This window comes from Gopherus evgoodei, chromosome 19, assembly GCF_007399415.2.
Source record: "Gopherus evgoodei ecotype Sinaloan lineage chromosome 19, rGopEvg1_v1.p, whole genome shotgun sequence".
Taxonomy (NCBI): Eukaryota; Metazoa; Chordata; order Testudines; family Testudinidae; genus Gopherus; species Gopherus evgoodei.
The window spans coordinates 22,405,228-22,423,680 of NC_044340.1; the positions used below are offsets into that span (position 1 = coordinate 22,405,228).

Consider the following 18,453-nt stretch of genomic DNA (forward strand, 5'->3'; position numbering starts at 1 on the left):
ATATTACCTATCGTCTGCCTAACTGAAGGGCTTTGCCGAGACGCACCTGCTTCTCTGCAAGATACGTCTGTTTTCCTAGTCCTTTCCTGAGAAGAGAGATGGTGATTGATAGGGGAAATATGTCAAATGAGGGTTGGATGGGTAAAGTTGTTTAGGATTAGGAATTTTGGGAATATTACCTTTAAGACCCATTAGTATATTCCTTTTTCCTCTCTTTCTAATTTATTCTGTAGTGGAGTGTATTTTATATAAACTGCACTATGCTTTTATCATGAAGCTTTTAAATCCATAAATATGCTGACAACTAAAGATGGTATTTTCAACTATACTAAGAGTTAAAGCTTCTGCTTTTGAAAATCCTAGTAAAAATATTGCATATTGTACTTATTTTCAGTTCTCTGCTAATTCTTTCAACTCCTGGTTATGAGTTGCCACCTTTGAGGTCATTCCACCACAATAAGCCATTCCCTTAAGAGACCATGATGCATTACAATCACATCAGCACTGTCTGATGACTGTGTATTAAAACTTTAAGGTCCCCTGACAGTGCATCATGCATTAAGTTCCAGAAATGACTTCAGGACCAAGAAATTCCTGCAACTGGGACATAGGATTGTCTTGGTACTATTAAATTCCCTATTACAGGGAAATGGAGCAGGATTACTACATGCTTTCTGATGAAGTATTTCCTTCATTGGTTTAAAATTTACCTACTATTCTTGTCATTGAATGACCCTTATTCTCTTATTATAGGACAATGTATAAAAAAAGTATAGCATCTTCTTTATTTGTACGGTACCTAGCACAGTGGGGTCTGGTTCACGACTAGGCCTGCTAGGTGCTATGATAAACAATAAAACAACCACTGAGACCATACTCTGTGATTTTGTTTGTGATTCCAGCAATTGTCAGAATCACTGAACTCTGCTGCAGCAGGTGCAAGGCAATGTTCTGTGTAGTAAATAGCATTTTACATCCACAGTAAATGACTATACAAAATGCAAGGCTTGAGAATCAGACTCTAAAGGACGGTTGTATGGACGCCACTATATAAATATCAAATCTTATTTCTCTCACTACCACAGTACCACTACCTGTATGAATTTGAGCTCTTCCCCATCTCCGCACTTCAGTTTCACCACCTGTGTAACACAGTGATACTCAAGTGTGCCTACCAGCATCCAACATGCCAATATCTGAAGCTCCCAGAGAAAGGGGACTGTCTTCTTGCCCGTGTGCTCCCACTTGTACCAATTCCAGATTATTCAAATACATCAGTTGAGACAGTGACACCCAGCCGCCCTTCTCTGCCTCTCCCGTGCTGGAGGGACTGCGAGAGCCTGTCAGGGACAGGCTTCTTTCTCATTTGGCCTCAGATGAGTGAATGGCTGGTTTAGCAGTTTCGCAACAACAAAAACAAACCGGGCTGGAGGCACCTGCTGGTATTGCAGCAGCAGAGACCGGGGTCCGTGCTCTCCGTGGGGTCAGTGAGCGAGCTCAGAGCGAAGACAATTCTCGTTTCCTCTGGAAGAGGCGGAGCGGCGCCTTGAAGGGGCCAGCCCAGCAGGAGGCGGGGCGCCCTCGATCCTGTGTCAGGATTAGCTCTGCGCACGCAGCCCCGCTTGGCTTTTCCCTGGCACAAGCTCGGTTCCGCCCCGGAGAAGCAGCCCCGGGAAGAGTGCAGACCGGGGAGTATATGGAACCGCGCAACGTCAGCTCGGCCAGTGTGGAACGCGGAGCAGATACAATGTAGCGAGTGGAGGAGCTGGGGAGAGACCGGAAGCCACAACCACTCCGTATCACAAGGGAGACCGGTAGCGTCCTTCCGCCCTTTTCCCGGGAAATCAGTGGTTATCCCTGGAGTAGCGACTGAGATTTGGGCAGGCCCCGGCCCTGGAGATGCTCCCGTACAACTGCCGGAGCTCGGGGTGAGGCCCCGGGCGGCTCCCTTCCCCCAGACATGCCTCCCGGACCCCCGTGAAACCCTTATCGGCCTTCCCGAAGTTCCTTGAGCAGAGAGCACCATGGAGCTGGAGCTGGGCTGGGCGGCTCTGGTGCTCCTCTTCGCCGCCTCCCTGCTCACCGTCTCGGCCTGGCTGTTGCAGTATTCCCGGGGCGTGTGGAGCGGCCGGGGAAAGCCGGAGACCTCGGGAGGAGCTCTAAGGGAAGCAGGCATCTGGAAGTCCTTACTGAGGCTGCGGGTGGCCCGGGACGGAGCTCCCGAGGAGGCGGTAGCGGGGGCCAGAGGGCTCCTTGCCTCGCTGTTTGCCTTCAGATCCTTCCGGGAGAACTGGCAGCGAGCTTGGGTGCGAGCTCTCAACGAGCAGGCCTGCAGGCACGGGGTAAGAGGCAGGGAGTGGGTGCTGGTCCGGAGCCGGGCCTGGGGCAGTAACTCCAACTGGATTAGGGGGTCGGGTGTTTGGGCACCTCACAGAAATGCCACTTGAATAGCTGCTAATAGCTAATCCCATTCTCTTCCTCCCCCAGCTTTGATGAAATTGTCCCCCCAAGAACAAAATCAGGGTTGCCTATACAGTGGCAAGTGAAATTAAAGGGGTGGGGGCTTTCATCCCTTCTCAGATTAACTTGAAAGTGCTCTGGAGAACAGAAATTGCTGTGGATTTCCCTGACTCCTGTCCAAATAGTGTTTGAATGGACACAGGGGGTGGACCCTTCTGTAGCCTGAGTAAACTGGGACATGGGGAGCTGGGGTCTTGGCTTGTCCTTAATCATGCAGTGTTACTACTGAAAATGTAAATGCACTGAAACCAGAAATGGAAAGTAAAGTTCTCACAATCACTGTAGTGGAAGTTAAATATGGAAAAGATCTTTCAGATCATCCCACGTTGTGCTAGGTCTCTTCCTTGCGGGACATCTGACCACTGGCATATATGAAGTTTTTTGTGGTATTGTATGTAATCTGTTAAATGTAGTGGGATATGTTAGACTAAAATAATATACAATAGTCACTTTCCTACTAATGCCCATAATTACTAAAATTGAGCATACTTTAAAAATGAGAATTTTTACCCTTAATATGTCTGTTTTTACGTTCTACCTTTTGCTTATCTGGAACAATGATAATAGACTGGATAATTTCATTTTCTGGCTTTCATGCAGTAGCCTAATACTACAATGCAGTGGTTGTAAGTACTGCAAGCATTTAAGAATACTTAAATATAAACTATTTTTGTTCTAAAAATAGTCAAGATTTCTATTTAACAGTAAGTTTTGTAAAACTATTTTTCTAGCCCCCAACTCTAGGTAATGTAAAACTATCTGACATTGCACTAGAAGGCTTCCACAGTAATCTTAACTTCTGAATTTCCTGGCCAATGTTCACTTTAATCTCTAATCCTTAGGGTTGCATAATACTAGAACAGAATATTCCTAATTGATTTCTCATGGAAACAAATGTCCCATCCCACAGTACCTACAAGGTGATGACTTCCATCCTGCACCCAAAGAGAGTACAGGTATAGTGGGTCCAGTATTTGAGGTTGCCTGCTGTGGTGGAAAGGTTCGTGGCCTTTCTGGAGTGTTAAGATGTTGCTATAGGCTTCTAAAAGACTGAGGGCTTGTCTACATCAGAAAGTTGCAGCGCTGGTGAGGGAGTTACAGCGCTGCAACTTTGAGAGTGTCCACATCTGCAGGGCATCACCAGCGCTGCAACTCCCTGTTTGCAGCACTGGCCGTACTCCCGTTTTGTCTCGGGTGTAGAGGATCCAGCGCTGGTGATCCAGCGCTGGTAATCCAATGTAGACACTTACCAGCGCTTTTCTTGACCTCCGTGGAAGGAGGAAGCCTCTGGTAATCAAGCTGGTCTCCTTTCCCGGTTTGCTCTCTCGTTCCCGGAACCCCGAGCAAGCAGGTCTCCTTCCCTGCGGTTTGCTGGGTGGCTCCGGGAACGCGAGAGCAAACCGCGGCGAAGCTGGTCTCCTTCCCCGGTTTGCTCTCTCGTTCCCGGAACACCGAGCAAGCAGGTCTCCTTCCCTGCGGTTTGCTGGGTGGCTCCGGGAACGCGAGAGCAAACCGCGGCGAAGCTGGTCGCCTTTCCCGGTTTGCTCTCACGTTCCCGGAACCCCCCTTGAAGCCGCCCAACAGCGCTGCAGTGTGGCCACATCTAACACCACTTGCAGCGCTCGTTGCTGTAAGTGTGGCCACTCTGCAGCGCTGGCCCTATACAGCTGTACTAATACAGCTGTAACAACCAGCGCTGCAAAATTTTAGATGTAGACATGGCCTGAGACAAAATTCCCTGAAGGCTAGTTTAAAGTAATGTGCATGCCAGAAAAGGAGATTGAGGAATTTATTATCTTTGTCACATCCAGGACTTTGCTTACCTCAATGAGAGGAGAAGATTGATATAAAATTTGTGTGTATTTTTGGGGAGGGTGGGAATGTTTTATACAAGGGGAAAGCCCCATGATGTTGCTGATTGCATTTGAAAGGATAATGCATAACTATGCTGTGTGGAAGTGTAGCCTGATCAGTGGAGGTTTGAGGCCTAAACTCGCATGTTTCCATACTTATTTTCCATAGCATAAAGCAAGTAACTTTCCCCTTTAATTCTGTTATTAATTCACTTGCTTCAGTGTTGATCTCAGGTGATTAATCTACTGATATACACAAAACAGACCGGGTGGTGGGGGGGCCAAGTTAGTCAGTAACATTGAATGTAGCAAATCCTGCACAGCACAGGAAGAAACACTTGTCTTGTAATCTCTCATTTACATATAAAATTACAGTAATATACCACTGATTTTTCAAATACAAAGTGAAACACACAAATTCAGTGTTCAGAAAGACAATCTCTTGATAGGATAATGAGGCTGACTATAGACTTTGTATATGTTTTAGCTTATTATTTATGTATACAGTATATCAGGACTACACAAATGTGGCATATCTTGTCATGGAGGAAATGTTACAGGAAGTGATTAAAATGACTTTGTTATCCAGACAGTAACAGTTAGCCGAATAGGGCTACCAAACTCCGTACCGACTGCCTTCCACAGTTTATGTAGCTGAAGTAGGGTTTAACCTGGACAAGAAGCAAAATGGAATGAATAAGAAAGCAATGTTATGAAATAAGGAATAAGATGAAAGTCTCTCTCAGCCTAACCACACAAGATGTTGTCAAAGTTGCTATCCAAATGCAGAGTTTGTGAAGTCTAACTTTTCACAAATGCTAAGTTGAATAGAAACACTTTGGAAAAAAAAATCAGGAAATATTTACTCAATACTCTTTCAATGGAGTTACTTCTTAATCTAAACATTGCACTTTTTAGTGCAGTGATGCACAGCCACAGGCAAGGAAAACTCACTCGCTGCTACTACTACTCTTGCTTGCCTTGTCCAAGCTAAAAGAAACACAGAACCTAAACAAGCAGCATGACTAAAAATTCTTTGTTTTAATAATCTCAAGTGTTACTAGGTAAGGAGTGTTAAAAATAATATATTTAACCCAGCAGTGCCCCAGAAGAGATGGTAAAAAGCATTTTATAAAGGTTAACAGACTTAAAGCAATGTGTTCGTGCCCATTAACTGCCCTACTGGGGATTTGGACTCTGCATCACAAAGGATGCAAGTACCTGGTGTGGATATCCATTCTGTTGCTGTGTTGTGGATTCCTGATGTGGTTGCACGGCCTGTCATATAATGCTATATCCAAAGGGTGACAGAGAAGATATTATCTCTTGGGGGAATTGTATGTTTTGATGTTTTCAGCATTGTTTTTTATCTTGTAAGATACCTGAAGAAATGTAACTAAAAATGCCTGGCCTCCTCCCTTTAGGTTTAGGGGTCTTCCCAGACCTTCCTTTTGGGCTGGGGATTGTCTGTCAAGCAGCACCCTCCTTGGTGCAGAGGCCCCCAGGGCTCCTCTTGTAGCTTTCCTCCAGCAGGACTGCTTCTCCAATTAGTCCCCAGGCTCTGAGGGGTCGGCAGGGATACAGCCTTCTCCGGCTAATGTGTGTGTCTGTTTTGAGGGAATAGGCAGACTATATACAACTCTCTTTCCCAGACTAACTCTACAAGACTCCTGCTCGTGGATCCTTGGGTACCTCACATTAAAGGGGCCATACCATGGGACAGGAGTGGGATGCCTCTACACCCTACTGCCTTTAAAAGGATGGACTACCCCTGTCAAAGAGGTGTTTTGATGTGAGGGGGGATTAGCTAAACAGAGACAAAGGGTGGAAGAGGGGACACCAAAAGACCTCCATGTTGCAAAAGGGTTAAAGCACCAGCTTTTCACCTCCTGACACTTTGGTTCAAAATAGGTCTCAAGCAAAAATTACTTTTTCACTTCTTGTCTTAAACACTTGTTCATGTTTCAGATTGTCCATTTGCATCACAGCTATGGCTCTTGGTTGGATGAACTTCAAGCTGGAATTGCAGGGCAGCTCCCGGTTAGGACAGGAGCCCATGACTGAAAGAGCAGTGGGACTCTGGGTCAGGATGGAGGAACATTGGCAGAATTTTGCCTGAGATCCCAGGACTATTGTAGCAAATGGTCTGCAGATTGGAACTTGGGGAGCATTTGGCCCATGCTCAGGGACCTTTATAGTTGGTGAGATTCTGCTGAGTCTGGAGATCACATCATGATTAGGTAGCTGCAGCTGGAATCATTTTTTTTTTTCTGAAGCTGCAGGAAAAGCTGCAGTTTGGCTCTTATACTCTCTCCGTTTTTTCATTCCCCTTATAAGGGAGACATGTCCAGCCTCATACTGACCTCTGCTAAGGAGCAGCATCTGAACTTGCCTCCCAGCAGGTGAGCTGCCATGACACTGTAATGCCCAGTGTTTTATCTGCTGTGCTGTGAAATAGAAGCACAGGTCTAGGCATCTTGCTTTCTATCTGTCCTCTCCTCAACCGTAGTCATCTCTGCAGACCCAGAGAGGGGGATCACTCCAAAAGCACAGAGCAGCTCACCTCTCTCACCCCCAGACTGGCTGTGGATGGAAATCAAAGTGAGGCATCTTTCTGAGTGGCAAAAACAAATGCAAGGACAGGGATGCTCAGGTTTCTCCTGAGAGGACAGAAATTAAGGTCCAGAGTCCCCTCTTCTGCAGCAAGCTGGGGGTGCCATAGCTTGAGGGACTGAAATAGAGGGGAAGCAGAACTTGAAGGTGGTAGCTGCCATATTTACTCAATGTGGTGAGATGTCAGACATCCTGAGGGTATATTTCAGAATGGAAATACAGGTCTAGCAGCTGTGCTTGTGTGACAGCATGCTTCCCAGAAACAGGTTGCAGCTGTGGAGAGGGAGGTACTTGCCTACAGCCACCTGGAGGCAAAAACTCTGGGAGTGGTGCCCATTTTTTCTCAGTACTGGACCCCACCACCACTTGTCTTCTCCTCCATATTTCACAGAGTTCTCCCTTGTGGTTGGAGTGTCATCTGCATTAAATGAACTGGGTTCATGAACGTAAAGCTTTATTAGAGCCTTCCCCGCACCCCTACTTCTCCAAATCTGAAGATAGGCAACTAAACTAGAATTGATGCAGGGGGCAGGTAGACTCAAACCCAGCTTGAAATAATTTGGCCCCAAAACCAAATTATTAAAGCAAATTGGCATCAGCCACAACCCCCCACATGACCTGACATGGCCATCTCTGTCATTGTGGTCCCTCTGTCTTTGACACAGGTTTCTTTCACATGATTTGTGTATTCAGGGGGCTCATTTCTCTCTGCCCTCTGCCACTTGGAACCTGTCTGTCTTAGTGCTTTGACCGAAACCCTCCTAGTGTGAATGCAGCTCCTATCAGTTTTTTGTTTCTCTCTTTCCCTAAAAAATCTTTGCTGCTGCCCTTAGTGAGTTTATGGGGTAACAAGCAAAGAACTGAGCAGATGCTCTTGGTGATGCTATTTCTTGAAAGCCACTTTGACATGTAAGATGTTTTGGGATTCTGAAGTGTCTCTGGCCCCAAGGAGAACTGTGTGAGGTAACTTTGTAGCTGAGACTGGGTTGCCAGACACTGTTCTGAAATACTGGTTTTGGGGATGCAACAGCTATGGATGGTTGGGTTCAGATATCAGGGGTTGCTATAATTTCCATCCCTGCTGAGATCTGTGTTGAACGGATAATGCCTGTGTGATCCTTTTATGGTCCTTTTATAACATAACACCCTAGGGCTGACTGCATAAGGAGCTGTTCATAAACAAAGCCTTTGTATGCTCTCCAGAGGGAGTTCCTCTTCCTATGCTGTGTGCACGACTGGGTAGTAATTCCTATCTGAACCTGCAGTGGTGAACTTGTACCCGTCAGCATGATGCTGGCATAGCTACAGATATTATTTGTCACGGAATCCTCCAGCCCTTGTTTAAATCTACCAGGGCCCCCTCAGGCTTGCAATTTCACAAGCCAGCTCCATGCCATGCAAGGAAGGCTTTCCTCTTACTCATTCTGAATGTGCCTACTCTCACTGTTACCCACTTGTCTTGTGTGGATGCTGCTCTGCACTCTCACAGCTGTCCCATGGCTGCCATGTGGCAGTTCTGGAGGCCTCTCCTTGAAATGGCTTTTAGATAAATTAACCTTGTTTGGGGACTAACAAGATTCTCTTACCCCAGAGTTCAATCCAAATCACGTTTGAAGAGAGTCCTCAGCTTCCACCAGCGGTGAATATAAGTCACGTGACTTGCACAGACCAGGCAGACCACAGTATGGTAAGACACTGCCATTTTGCGTTTTGTTGTGCTCTGTATCTTTTCACTGAGTGGTAGTGTATATTCTACAAGGATTATCTTGGCCTTTAAGTCTGGGACAATGCATGGGGGAATGGCGCTGCAGGCCAGGGTTGAGATGTCAGAGTTAGGAGAAGGGTGGTCACTCAGTACTGGAATAGCTCTAGGGGCAAGCTCCAGTCTGGGATAGTAGTGGGGTTGCAGGTCAGGAGTTGACAGAGCTGGCTGAGGAAATTGACACAGGGCTTGTATCTTGCACTATTCTTGGCTCTGATCAGTGCTATTGGACTCTCAACATCAAGGCCTTACAATTCAAAACAGAGGGGACCTTGTAAAACTGAGGAGATTCAATAAGAGTACATCAAAGACTTAAGCAGCAAATAATTGAGGTAACTATGGTCACACCGTAAGCACCCCTTGACACTCCTCTCCAGTCATGAGTATTTGCATTCCTCTGACTTCTGTCACCACGTATGACAAGGTTGGGCCTCACCACCCAGCGCCTCCTGCTGTTTATCTCTGGCAATTAGCTCAGTCCAGTGGAGCACCCTCTCCTGGTGGTGTCCCGCCTGTTGTCTGCCCTTGGTTGGCGTCTGAGCCCGCGTCACTCAGTGGCCAATCACAACCTCCAAAGTCTAGCCCCTTGTCTCAAGGGCCAGTTGCATTGGTTTCAGCCACCCTACTGCATGGCCAGGTGCAGTAGAAGGGGAAAGAGGGGACCCAGGCCCACTCACTACTCTGGGTTTCAACCCAGGGACCCTTTAGTAGAAACCTCTCTGCTCTCCTTGTCTCCCCTTGTCCAACTGCCCCTGGGCCACTTTCCCTCTGGCCCCTCGCACCCTCTAGGCCCTTTCTATCAGGGCCTGCAGTCTGGCAGGTATTGGGCCGGAGCCCTACTATTCTCCCCCTGAGCCTGCCCAGCACTGCTCTGTCCGCGGTGCTGGTCTTCTGCTCTGGAGACAGATGACCTGCTACTCTCCTAGGCAGCCCTTATATAGGGCCAAGCTGAGCCCTGCTTGGATGTCTCCAATCTGGGCCCCAATTGGCTCCCAATAAGCCCTTCTTTAACTGGCTGCTGGTCTGCACAGGCATTTCCCATTCAACCCAATTCTCCCAGGAAGGCTGCTGCAGACTCTTTTCTCTTTTGTCTAGGTGTTGCACTGCCATCTGTCAGCTGATGCTGTGAAGTTCCCAGTCTCTGTCACTCAGCAGTCTCCAGCTGCTGTTGCCATGGATACCTATCATGTCACCTTAGCTCTGCTGCAGGCCCAGGTAATAGTGCCAAATCGATGGATTAAAGACTTCCTCTTTCCCTGTCCCTTAACCATTCTTCCAGTCTGCAGGAGGAGGGGAAGGGCTGGCATGAGAGTCATGTTAACAATCCTCCTGTCAAAACTGTGAGGTTAGCAGAATTTCCCTGAGCTGTGTGTTGAGGGAGCTGCAGTCTGAGAATCATGCTATGAAACTTGCTATAGACCCAGTCTATGTAGGCATAACAAAATCCAGTGACTGGATTTCTGAGGCATGATAATGGCCTATTTGTGTTTTTGTAAGACGCTGTTTTTTGCCAGGCTGGACTGGAAGCATGGAGTCCACATAGTCAGGCTCTACTGCAAAATATGAAAGAGCTCTGTGACCCATCTGTGTTATAAACAAAGGATTTTCTTGTCTGTCTGAAAAGAAATGCATAATTGGGAAACTGTGTGTTTAGCTCTGTTGATCCTGGGTTCCTTACTTCACTCATAAGAAGTTTTCTCCCTTTTGAATGTTTCATTTATTGGGTATCTTCAAAGTTTTCCCAGAGAACAGCCCTTTTAATCCCAAGTAAATTTAAAAGAAACATAACTTCCAATAGCTTCCTGCTGAGTTGTTGTTTGATCCTTCTTGAAAGATTCCGAGGTCTGGGCCTCTTCTGAAGAAAGCATTGTTGGAAATGCATTTTCACTGAGACTGTGTTGCTCAATGGGTTTGGGGAATGGAGCAGTGGAGCCTTCTGCATTGAAGTTACAGGTTCAAATCCAGCCCAGGCTGTATTTGCCCATTTCCAGGCTGTTTGGTGGCCCAGTTGGTTCTCAGTCCAGTTCCTCCTAAAAAGTTATTACTGTAAATGTCCACGGTCAGAACTGGCAATGGTTGGTTGATTGGTCTGAGTGGAGGTCCTGTATTAATAGCCAATTTGTTCTTCATTGTGTGTCACCTGCCAGGCTTTCTGTTCAATCTGTGAAATAATGAGACATGTTATAGTCTTGTTCTCCTCTCACCAGTCTCTGTGCTTCACATAGAGGTGAGAAATCAGGATGGCTATTACATATCTTTCTTTGTGACTGTGAGGTTTTCTGGGATGGTTCTCACCTCTCTGAAGTCTGGATATCATGCTGGCATACCATAAGCAAGCCCTCTGTTTACAAAGTATTTGGCACAGATTGATTTGTGATGGTCCTCTTTGCCCTTTCACCATACTAAGTTTCATGAGGCCCTGTCGGTGATTTAATCCCGAATCAATGAATAGGGCATCTAATAACAAGTTGATTCTTAATGGTCCTCTTTTGGCCTGAGCCAGGTGGAGATCCGTTTGGAGGAGCTGCAGAATGAGGGCCTGCTGGTGTCATGGACATTCAAGAACAGACCAGACTTGAACCTTTCAGTTGTTCCGAAACTTCAGCCCCGTGAAGTGAGCAAACTGGAGGAGGGAAGAAGTGGGGCTGGGGCTGAGAACAGGCATGGTGGGCTGAACCCAGTACTGGGCTGTTACTTGGGAAAGGCGAGGAGCTCTCAGCCTTTCTTCTCTATAGCCTTGTTTGTATTAGTATCTTTTGAACGATTGATTAAAGGGTAAGGGGTGGGATCTTCTACTCTTGAATTAGCATTGGTGCAGCACCACCAATGGCTGAGACAGTGGAAGCACTAATGTAGACAAGGTGCTAGTTCTCCAAGCATTGCTACCAGTGGTGGAGCTGCTACAGTAGGAGAGTTCCTGAAAAAAGTTAGTGCAGGCACAATCCACAATATTAACCGCTTAATGAAGTGGATTCTGGCACAAATGTGCCCTGCAGCATTTCCTGTTCAGTCTCTCCAATCCCATAAGTCGTAATTGTGTGGTGTGTGTGTATATAGAGTATCTGGCTTCCCCCGGCTTCTTCTTTCTGACTCAGTGTAGCAATCCAACTGCTATTCCAAAGCGCAACAGGTTGGTCACCCATCTGTCTCTCTCACTTGTGATGGTGTGGGAAGCTTTAATGACTATTGTCATGATTTGGAGTGACTGCAGCTCTTAGGGAAATTGCAGGCACTTGTCCTTAACTCATTTGTGTTGAAACAGTGTGAGAGTGTGGATGTATGTGTATGTACACTGTGTATATAAGCTGTACTATGTACGTAAGCTGTGAGTGACACACCTGGTTTAACCCTTTTTAGGAACCCTAGAGGGAATGCAAAATAGACAAATGGAATGGGCTGAATATGACTCTGTGGGAGGTGGACTGGGGCCACTTTAATGGCTTTGATGAGAAATCAGGACAGCAAATTATCTTCTTTGGAGGAAACTGTTCCAGTAACTTGTTTGTGGTTTTTTGGGGGGTCTTCTTCATTTTGGTTTGTTGGGAAGAAGAATGATGGGAAAGTGGATCTGTCCACCATAAAGGACCTGATTGAGGACTCAGTTATCAGCACCCAGCCTGCCATGATGGTGAATCTGAAGGCATGGACTGCTGGTAGTAATATGGTAAGGCTCTCCTTGTTTTCAGCCTGATTAGCCTGTGGAAGTCACTGCAACAAGATTACCGAGGTTGAGAGCATGGCAAGAATCAAAAAGCGTTAGATGTGTTTTGGGGAGGGTAATACTCACCATTATACCACTGAGATTAAAACTACATGGCTGTTAACTAATTTTTCAGGACATAAAATGGCTATTAACTGCCAGGAATTAGGAAGAAACTTCCCCTGTGGGTTAAATCCATACCTGTCTATTATAGGCTTTTTCTGCCTTCTTCTGGAATAGTAGGTGCTGGCCACTTTGAGATGGGAAACCAGACTAGATAAGAAAATTGGTCTGATGTCTAGTAATCCTTTTTTCTTTTCCCCATATGCCTTGAAAGCAGTGGGAATTGAGGAGGATTGCTGGCAGGCTCAGAGATATCTATAATAGCAGGTATGGGCAAACTACAGCCCATGGGGCGCATCCGGCCTGCCAGTCATTTTAATTGGGCCCATGATCTCCTGCTGGGGAGCAGAGTCGGGGGCTTGCCCTGCTCTGGAGCTCCAGTGGTGGAACAGGGTCAGGGGGGTGCTCTGCAAGGGTCCCGGAAGCAGCAGCATGTCCCCCCTCTGGCTCCTACGTGGAGGTGCAGCCAGGGTGCTCTGCTCCACATGCTGCCCTCACTCCGTGCACCATCCCTGAAGCTCCCAGTGGCCGGGAACCACAGCCAATGCGAGCTCTGCCTGTGGATGGGGCAGCGCGCAGCAGGGCCGCCTGGCTGTGCCACCATATAGGAGCCAGAGTGGGGGCATGCCACTGCTTCTGGGAGCCGTTTGAAGTAAGCACTGCCCTGGAGCCTGCACCCCTGAGCCGCCACTCTGTGCCCCAATCCTGCTCCCCGCCCACCATCCAAACCCCTTGATCCCAGCCCGGAGCACCCTTCTATACCCCAACTCTCATCCCCAGCCTCGCCCGGAGCCTGCACTCACAGCTGGAGCCCTTACCCCTACGCCCTGTGCTCCAACCCCTTGACCCAGCCCTGATCCCCCTCCTTCCCTCTGAACCCCTTGGTCCCTGCCCGGAGCACCTTCCTACACCCTAAACCCTCACCACAGCCTGGAGCCCCATCCTGCATCCTGAATTCCTAATTTCTGGCCCCATCCTGGAGCCCACAGCCCCAGCCAGAGCCCTCACCCCCTCCCACACCCCAACCTCAATTTCGTGAGCATTCATAGCCTGCCATACAATTTCCATACCCAGATATGGCCCTTGTATTAGAATGTCAAAGGAGGAAATGGAATCTGGGCTCAAGAGTGGGGACTGGATGTGCAGGTGAGTGCAGAAGAGACCACACAGAAACAGAAATTAACAATCTAATAGCATGTCTGACTTATTTCACCCCTCGTCCATAGGCAGTGCAGATTTGTTCCCTATAGTCAGTTCCTCTGTTTGCTTTACAATGTCTTAAGCAATGGTGCTCCCATAGTCACTTCCCTGCACAGACTCCTCCACAGGTTAATAGGCTGTGGGACCAGCTCAGGTTCATAAGTGGCTTCTCTCCTCTATTCATGCCAGATACCATGAATTGCCACAGGGCAATCAGGGATGCATATCATAACCGTCAGCACTGTATTTCGTTGATTGAGGTTATTCAGCCTCCTCCTTCTCACTGGGCTATGTCCTCTCTTTTAATGTTCCTGTCTGGCCTGCTGTGGCCCCTTACTCCAATCTGCTGGTTGGGGAAAGGGATTAGTGAGGGTGTTTCATTTGGGCATGGTTGATCTGTCTACCTCCCATTTTGTTCCTCAGATGTCCTGTGAAAAACTGTCCCAAGAGTCCTCATCTAATATAGTGGCCTCTACAGTGTCCAAGTTGCTTCTCCGGCATATGCAGGTGCTCAACTTGAACTGTGAAAAGGAAGGAGGTAAGAAGGGAGAAACCAGACAACCTTCAGGAGAGGGGGCGTGAGTGTGTTTGACTTCAGAGGATGAAAAGACACTTTGCTCTGATGGTCTTCAGGATTTGGGCTGGAGGGATGACAGCGTGCTGAGCAATATCGTAATAATTCACTCTGTAGAATTCCAATCCTCTGGTCCTCATTTCCGTTTCCTCTGATCCGTTCTCTCTATCCCAGGAGGTGGGAAGCTATGCTGTGTAGCCGAGCTAGACAGTCCTTTGCAGCAGAAATGGACAAAGCCAGCGAGAGCAAGCATCTCCAGCGCTGCAGCAGCAGTGGAGTGGAATGAGGAGCTCATGCTGTAAGGAGCCGGTGTTTGCTTTTTCAGCTAAGGGAGGGCTGCAGCCAGTGTGCCAGGTCTTTGGGGTTCATTAGGGATGGGTATGTGTCAGATGCCAACTATCCTAGATGCAAATTCCTTTGTATTGGCAGAAATTAGTGTTCCTATCCCTGCTCTTCCCATCCTGAGTACCCATGCTGTTTTCCTAGTGCACCCCAATCCATATAATATCACTTCTGATTGTACCACTGCTGCTCCACCTCCCCTTGTGTTCTTAGCAGCTGTGCAATCGCACCTCACATTTGGAGCAGGAGCTCTCTTCTATCATCACTCACACAAAAAAGTGCACTAAATTCTGGGCCCTGTGAAGAGGTGGAGGTGGGTGAGGAATAGGGTCAGTAGAGGAAGAGAGTTCTTGGATGGAAGTCTTTTGACGTGTGCCGAGCGCCAATCCTTCTGTTTCTATCTTGACAGGGAGCTGGGGCCACGAAGCAAAGAGTTGAAGCTGAGAGTACTGGGGAACAGCAGTGGTGGGGAGAGTGAGTATGATCAGCCATAAACAGGATCCAGTAAGGCTCAAAATCACAGGATTGAAGAGTCATTCCTGGTGTTACAACAGCCCCTGAGATCTTTACAAGTGAAAGGATCATGAAATCTTCTCCTTGGAAAAAGGCTGGTCAGTTCATAAAACCCACATATTGAAAACAGAGTGTCTTAGTGCAATGCCACGATGTTCAGGTTGCAAATTCGGCAGGGACTGTTCACATACCAACCCAAACTGGACTTTTGACTTCATGAAAAACACTTACTGTAGTTCTGAGGTTTGACATCTTCAAACCTATATTTTTGGGCAAGATGCTTTCCTTTTCGCCCTTCAGATGCCCAGACACCCCCAAGCCATTGCATGCTCTAGCTGAAAGGGGAAGAGGGGTATGAGCATTACAGAGAGCAGCTGGATTTCAAATCAGTTGCACTAAGCTATGCACTAGTCGCAGGACCTGAGTTTGAAGGAACTTGCAAAACTCCACCTTATTTTCACAGAATGAGCAGACTCTCAATTGGTTTGTGGCATAGTACAAGCATAAGGCCCCATTGAGCCCTCCTGTGATTCAGGAGCTACTGCAACTCTGAGGCTGCCTCGTGGGGACATGGAGTTAGGTCCCCAAAAGCAAATGGGGCTTTTGGGGGTTTCTGGCCTGAGTTTGTTCTCCCTCTCACAGATGTGCTTCTGGGATATACTGCTGTTTCACTTGACTCCTGCACCAAACAGCCATCTGGGAGGCTGGTCTATTCCCTGAGTCCAGGAGCTGGACAGCTGCTGACTCCTGCGGCTACCCTTACACTGGAGGTAAACATATGACCTATGAATAGCTGGGAAGTGTTGTCTAGATGACAGGCCACTCCACAGAAACTGGAATTCAGGATCTGGGAATGATACAGTGGCAGCAAACGAAGTTTCTAGAGTGAAGAATGGTGTTGCCTTCCCTTTTACTCTCTAGCTTCCCTACAGCTGACTGAAAGAGTGGTGGTAATGGATGGTGTATGGCTGGCCTTCCTGGTTCGAGGACAGTGTGATATAACAAAGGGCATATGTCTTTCTGGCCTGATGTAGCTGCTTATGCAGCTACCACTTCCCTGATAGTGATGTTAGTTAGGACATTCAGTGCACAGCAATCGGATCCAGGTTCACTCTCTGATTTCGACACTGTAGGCTTAGCAGATAAAAGACGAGGCTTGGAAGCTGCTTGTGTGACTGGGGATTAGGGAAAAGATGCAGTGGGTGGTTGGGTGGGAAAGGGATAGTGGGCTGTGCCTCTCAGTTAGTAACCCAAGAGCAGTCTAAAGCTCTGGGGTCACAAATTGCTGCTCTGTGCAAGCTCACACGCCGAGTACTCTTACCATGTGAGCGGAAGTCAGGCCTTTACAGCCTTTCTCCCGTGGGATGTCATCAGAGAGAGACTCTCCGTGACTTATTTGCTTCCTCTTCTCTTTGAAGCTGCTCTACCACGAGTCTCCTTTGTCCCCGAATCCCCAGTATGCCACATCGCTGCGCACCAGCATCACTCCCACCAAAAAAATTGAAATGGACCGTACCATCATGCCTAATGGCACCATTGTGACCACTGTCACCACCGTCCAGTCCAGACCCAAGGTGGACTGTAAGCTGGGTAAGGACTGATTAGGACTTCATACAGAGTCAGGTGTCTAAGACTTGGCCGGTGTTTGCTTTATCAACATGAAGTTAAACTCTTATCATGCCAGGCTAGCTCTGTGGTAAGAAGCTAAATTTTTGTTGCAGTCAGATCCAGCAATCCCTGCAATCTGCTCCTTTTGCAGCAGGAAAGAAGGGTTGCTGTTGGCATCACAAGTGGAGATGGTGGTGGTAACACTGCTATTTCACTTCCTACAAGCTACTTAAGAACGGCCATACTGGGTCAGACCAAAGGTCCATCTAGCCCAGTATCCTGTCTTCTGACAGCGGCCAATGTCGGGTGCCCCGCAGGGAATGAACAGAACAGGGAATCAAGTGATCCAGCCCCTGTCACCCATTCCCAGCTTCTGGCAAGCAGAGGCTAGGGACACATGGGAAATCTCACTGTACCCTTGGAGGACGCTGTTGGCACTTTGCTAACACTGGGGAGGCAAATGTAAAATAAGCCTCTTAAACCACACATGATAAAGGCTGTCTGGAGATGTGGGTTTTAATCCCTTCTCCGTTTTTTGGCTTTTGGTATGCCTTCAGTCAAATCACTTCCCCCTCTCTGCTTCAATTTCCTTGTCAGTAAAATGAGGATAATACTGAATGCATGTATTTGGGAGGTTAATTTGTCAGCACAGAGTGCTACATATTATTATTTTACAGACCCAAATCCCCTTCCACCCTGCTGTGGGATGGTAAGAATCCCTTTTCTTGGCACATTTCTTGGGTGGGGTTCCAGGTGGAGTGAAGAGGAGATCTACAGTTTGCTCCCCTGGTGTCACTGTTTAAAAATATTTCCTGGGATGGGGTGAGGAAGCAGGGTATGCCAGGTCCAGTGTTTGGGCTGCTACGTTTGCCCCATCTCTGGTGACGATCACCTATCTCAGTGTGTGTTTTGGTAAACAAGTCCCCTTGGATGTAAGGGGTCCAATGGAGTCCCCCAAAGAGTTCACCTCCTTGTGTCTGTATGGGGAAATGGCGAGTTCATTTCATCCTTCTCAAAAGACAGGTGACCTCAGCTTTGGCCCAGATCCTTCACTTCATCGTCATCTTAACTTTGTGCCTCTTTCCTTTTTGAGTCTAGATTCACCTTCGAGGTCCCCATCCAAAGTGGAAGTGACAGAAAAGATGACGACAAGGCTTTCAGAGAGCAGTTGTCCCAGCACTGCCTTAGCCAGCAACAGCTGTAAGTGCACAAGAAACCGAGATCTTAATCTGGAGCAAAGGAGCTCTCTCCTCCTTCACAGTGGAAGCTGGGGATTGAGTCGATGAGACTCATCAGCAGTGGCCAAATGCAGCTCATCCTCGTGGTCCCACTGTACCCACTGCAGGAGGAGCCTCTTGGATTAGAATGTTCCATATGGTTCTACATTCCGGACTTGGAATTGTTCATGATCATTGAAGCAAATTTCCTGAGTTTTTCTAAGGGGAAGAGTGGATTAGTTAAAAACCCAACCCTCTACTCCTTGTTGTCAATTTTGGGCTGCATGAGTACATGCTGTCCCAGCTCTGCGCAGAGAGCTGACACTGCAGATCTCAATTGAACTGTCAAAAAAGAGAGAGACCCTGTTCTGTAGGAAAGACGTTCAGCCAGGTTTATTGTTGACGAAGCACAGTCCTAGTATCCCATA

At 47.6% G+C, this 18,453-nt stretch overlaps 1 protein-coding gene across 8 annotated transcripts in view; it reads left to right on the forward strand.

The window, feature by feature from the left end:
- The first annotated feature begins 1,611 nt into the window (after positions 1-1,611).
- C2CD2L (C2CD2 like) overlaps positions 1,612-18,453 on the forward strand; it is a 32,014-nt gene continuing 15,172 nt past the window's right edge. For 5 of the 8 annotated variants that reach the window (XM_030538532.1, XM_030538536.1, XM_030538534.1 and 2 more), the window contains exons 1-11: positions 2,002-2,342; positions 8,578-8,673; positions 9,844-9,963; positions 11,252-11,362; positions 12,296-12,412; positions 14,195-14,309; positions 14,520-14,643; positions 15,097-15,161; positions 15,843-15,970; positions 16,619-16,790; positions 17,907-18,008. In XM_030538532.1, the coding sequence (XP_030394392.1) occupies positions 2,025-2,342; positions 8,578-8,673; positions 9,844-9,963; positions 11,252-11,362; positions 12,296-12,412; positions 14,195-14,309; positions 14,520-14,643; positions 15,097-15,161; positions 15,843-15,970; positions 16,619-16,790; positions 17,907-18,008 (1,468 nt within the window). In that variant the 5' untranslated portion in view covers positions 2,002-2,024. Of the gene's footprint in view, positions 2,343-4,702; positions 6,776-8,577; positions 8,674-9,843; positions 9,964-11,251; positions 11,363-12,295; positions 12,413-14,194; positions 14,310-14,519; positions 14,644-15,096; positions 15,162-15,842; positions 15,971-16,618; positions 16,791-17,906; positions 18,009-18,453 lie in introns of those variants that run through there. The other 3 variants (XM_030538529.1, XM_030538530.1, XM_030538537.1) reach the window with 3 other exon arrangements.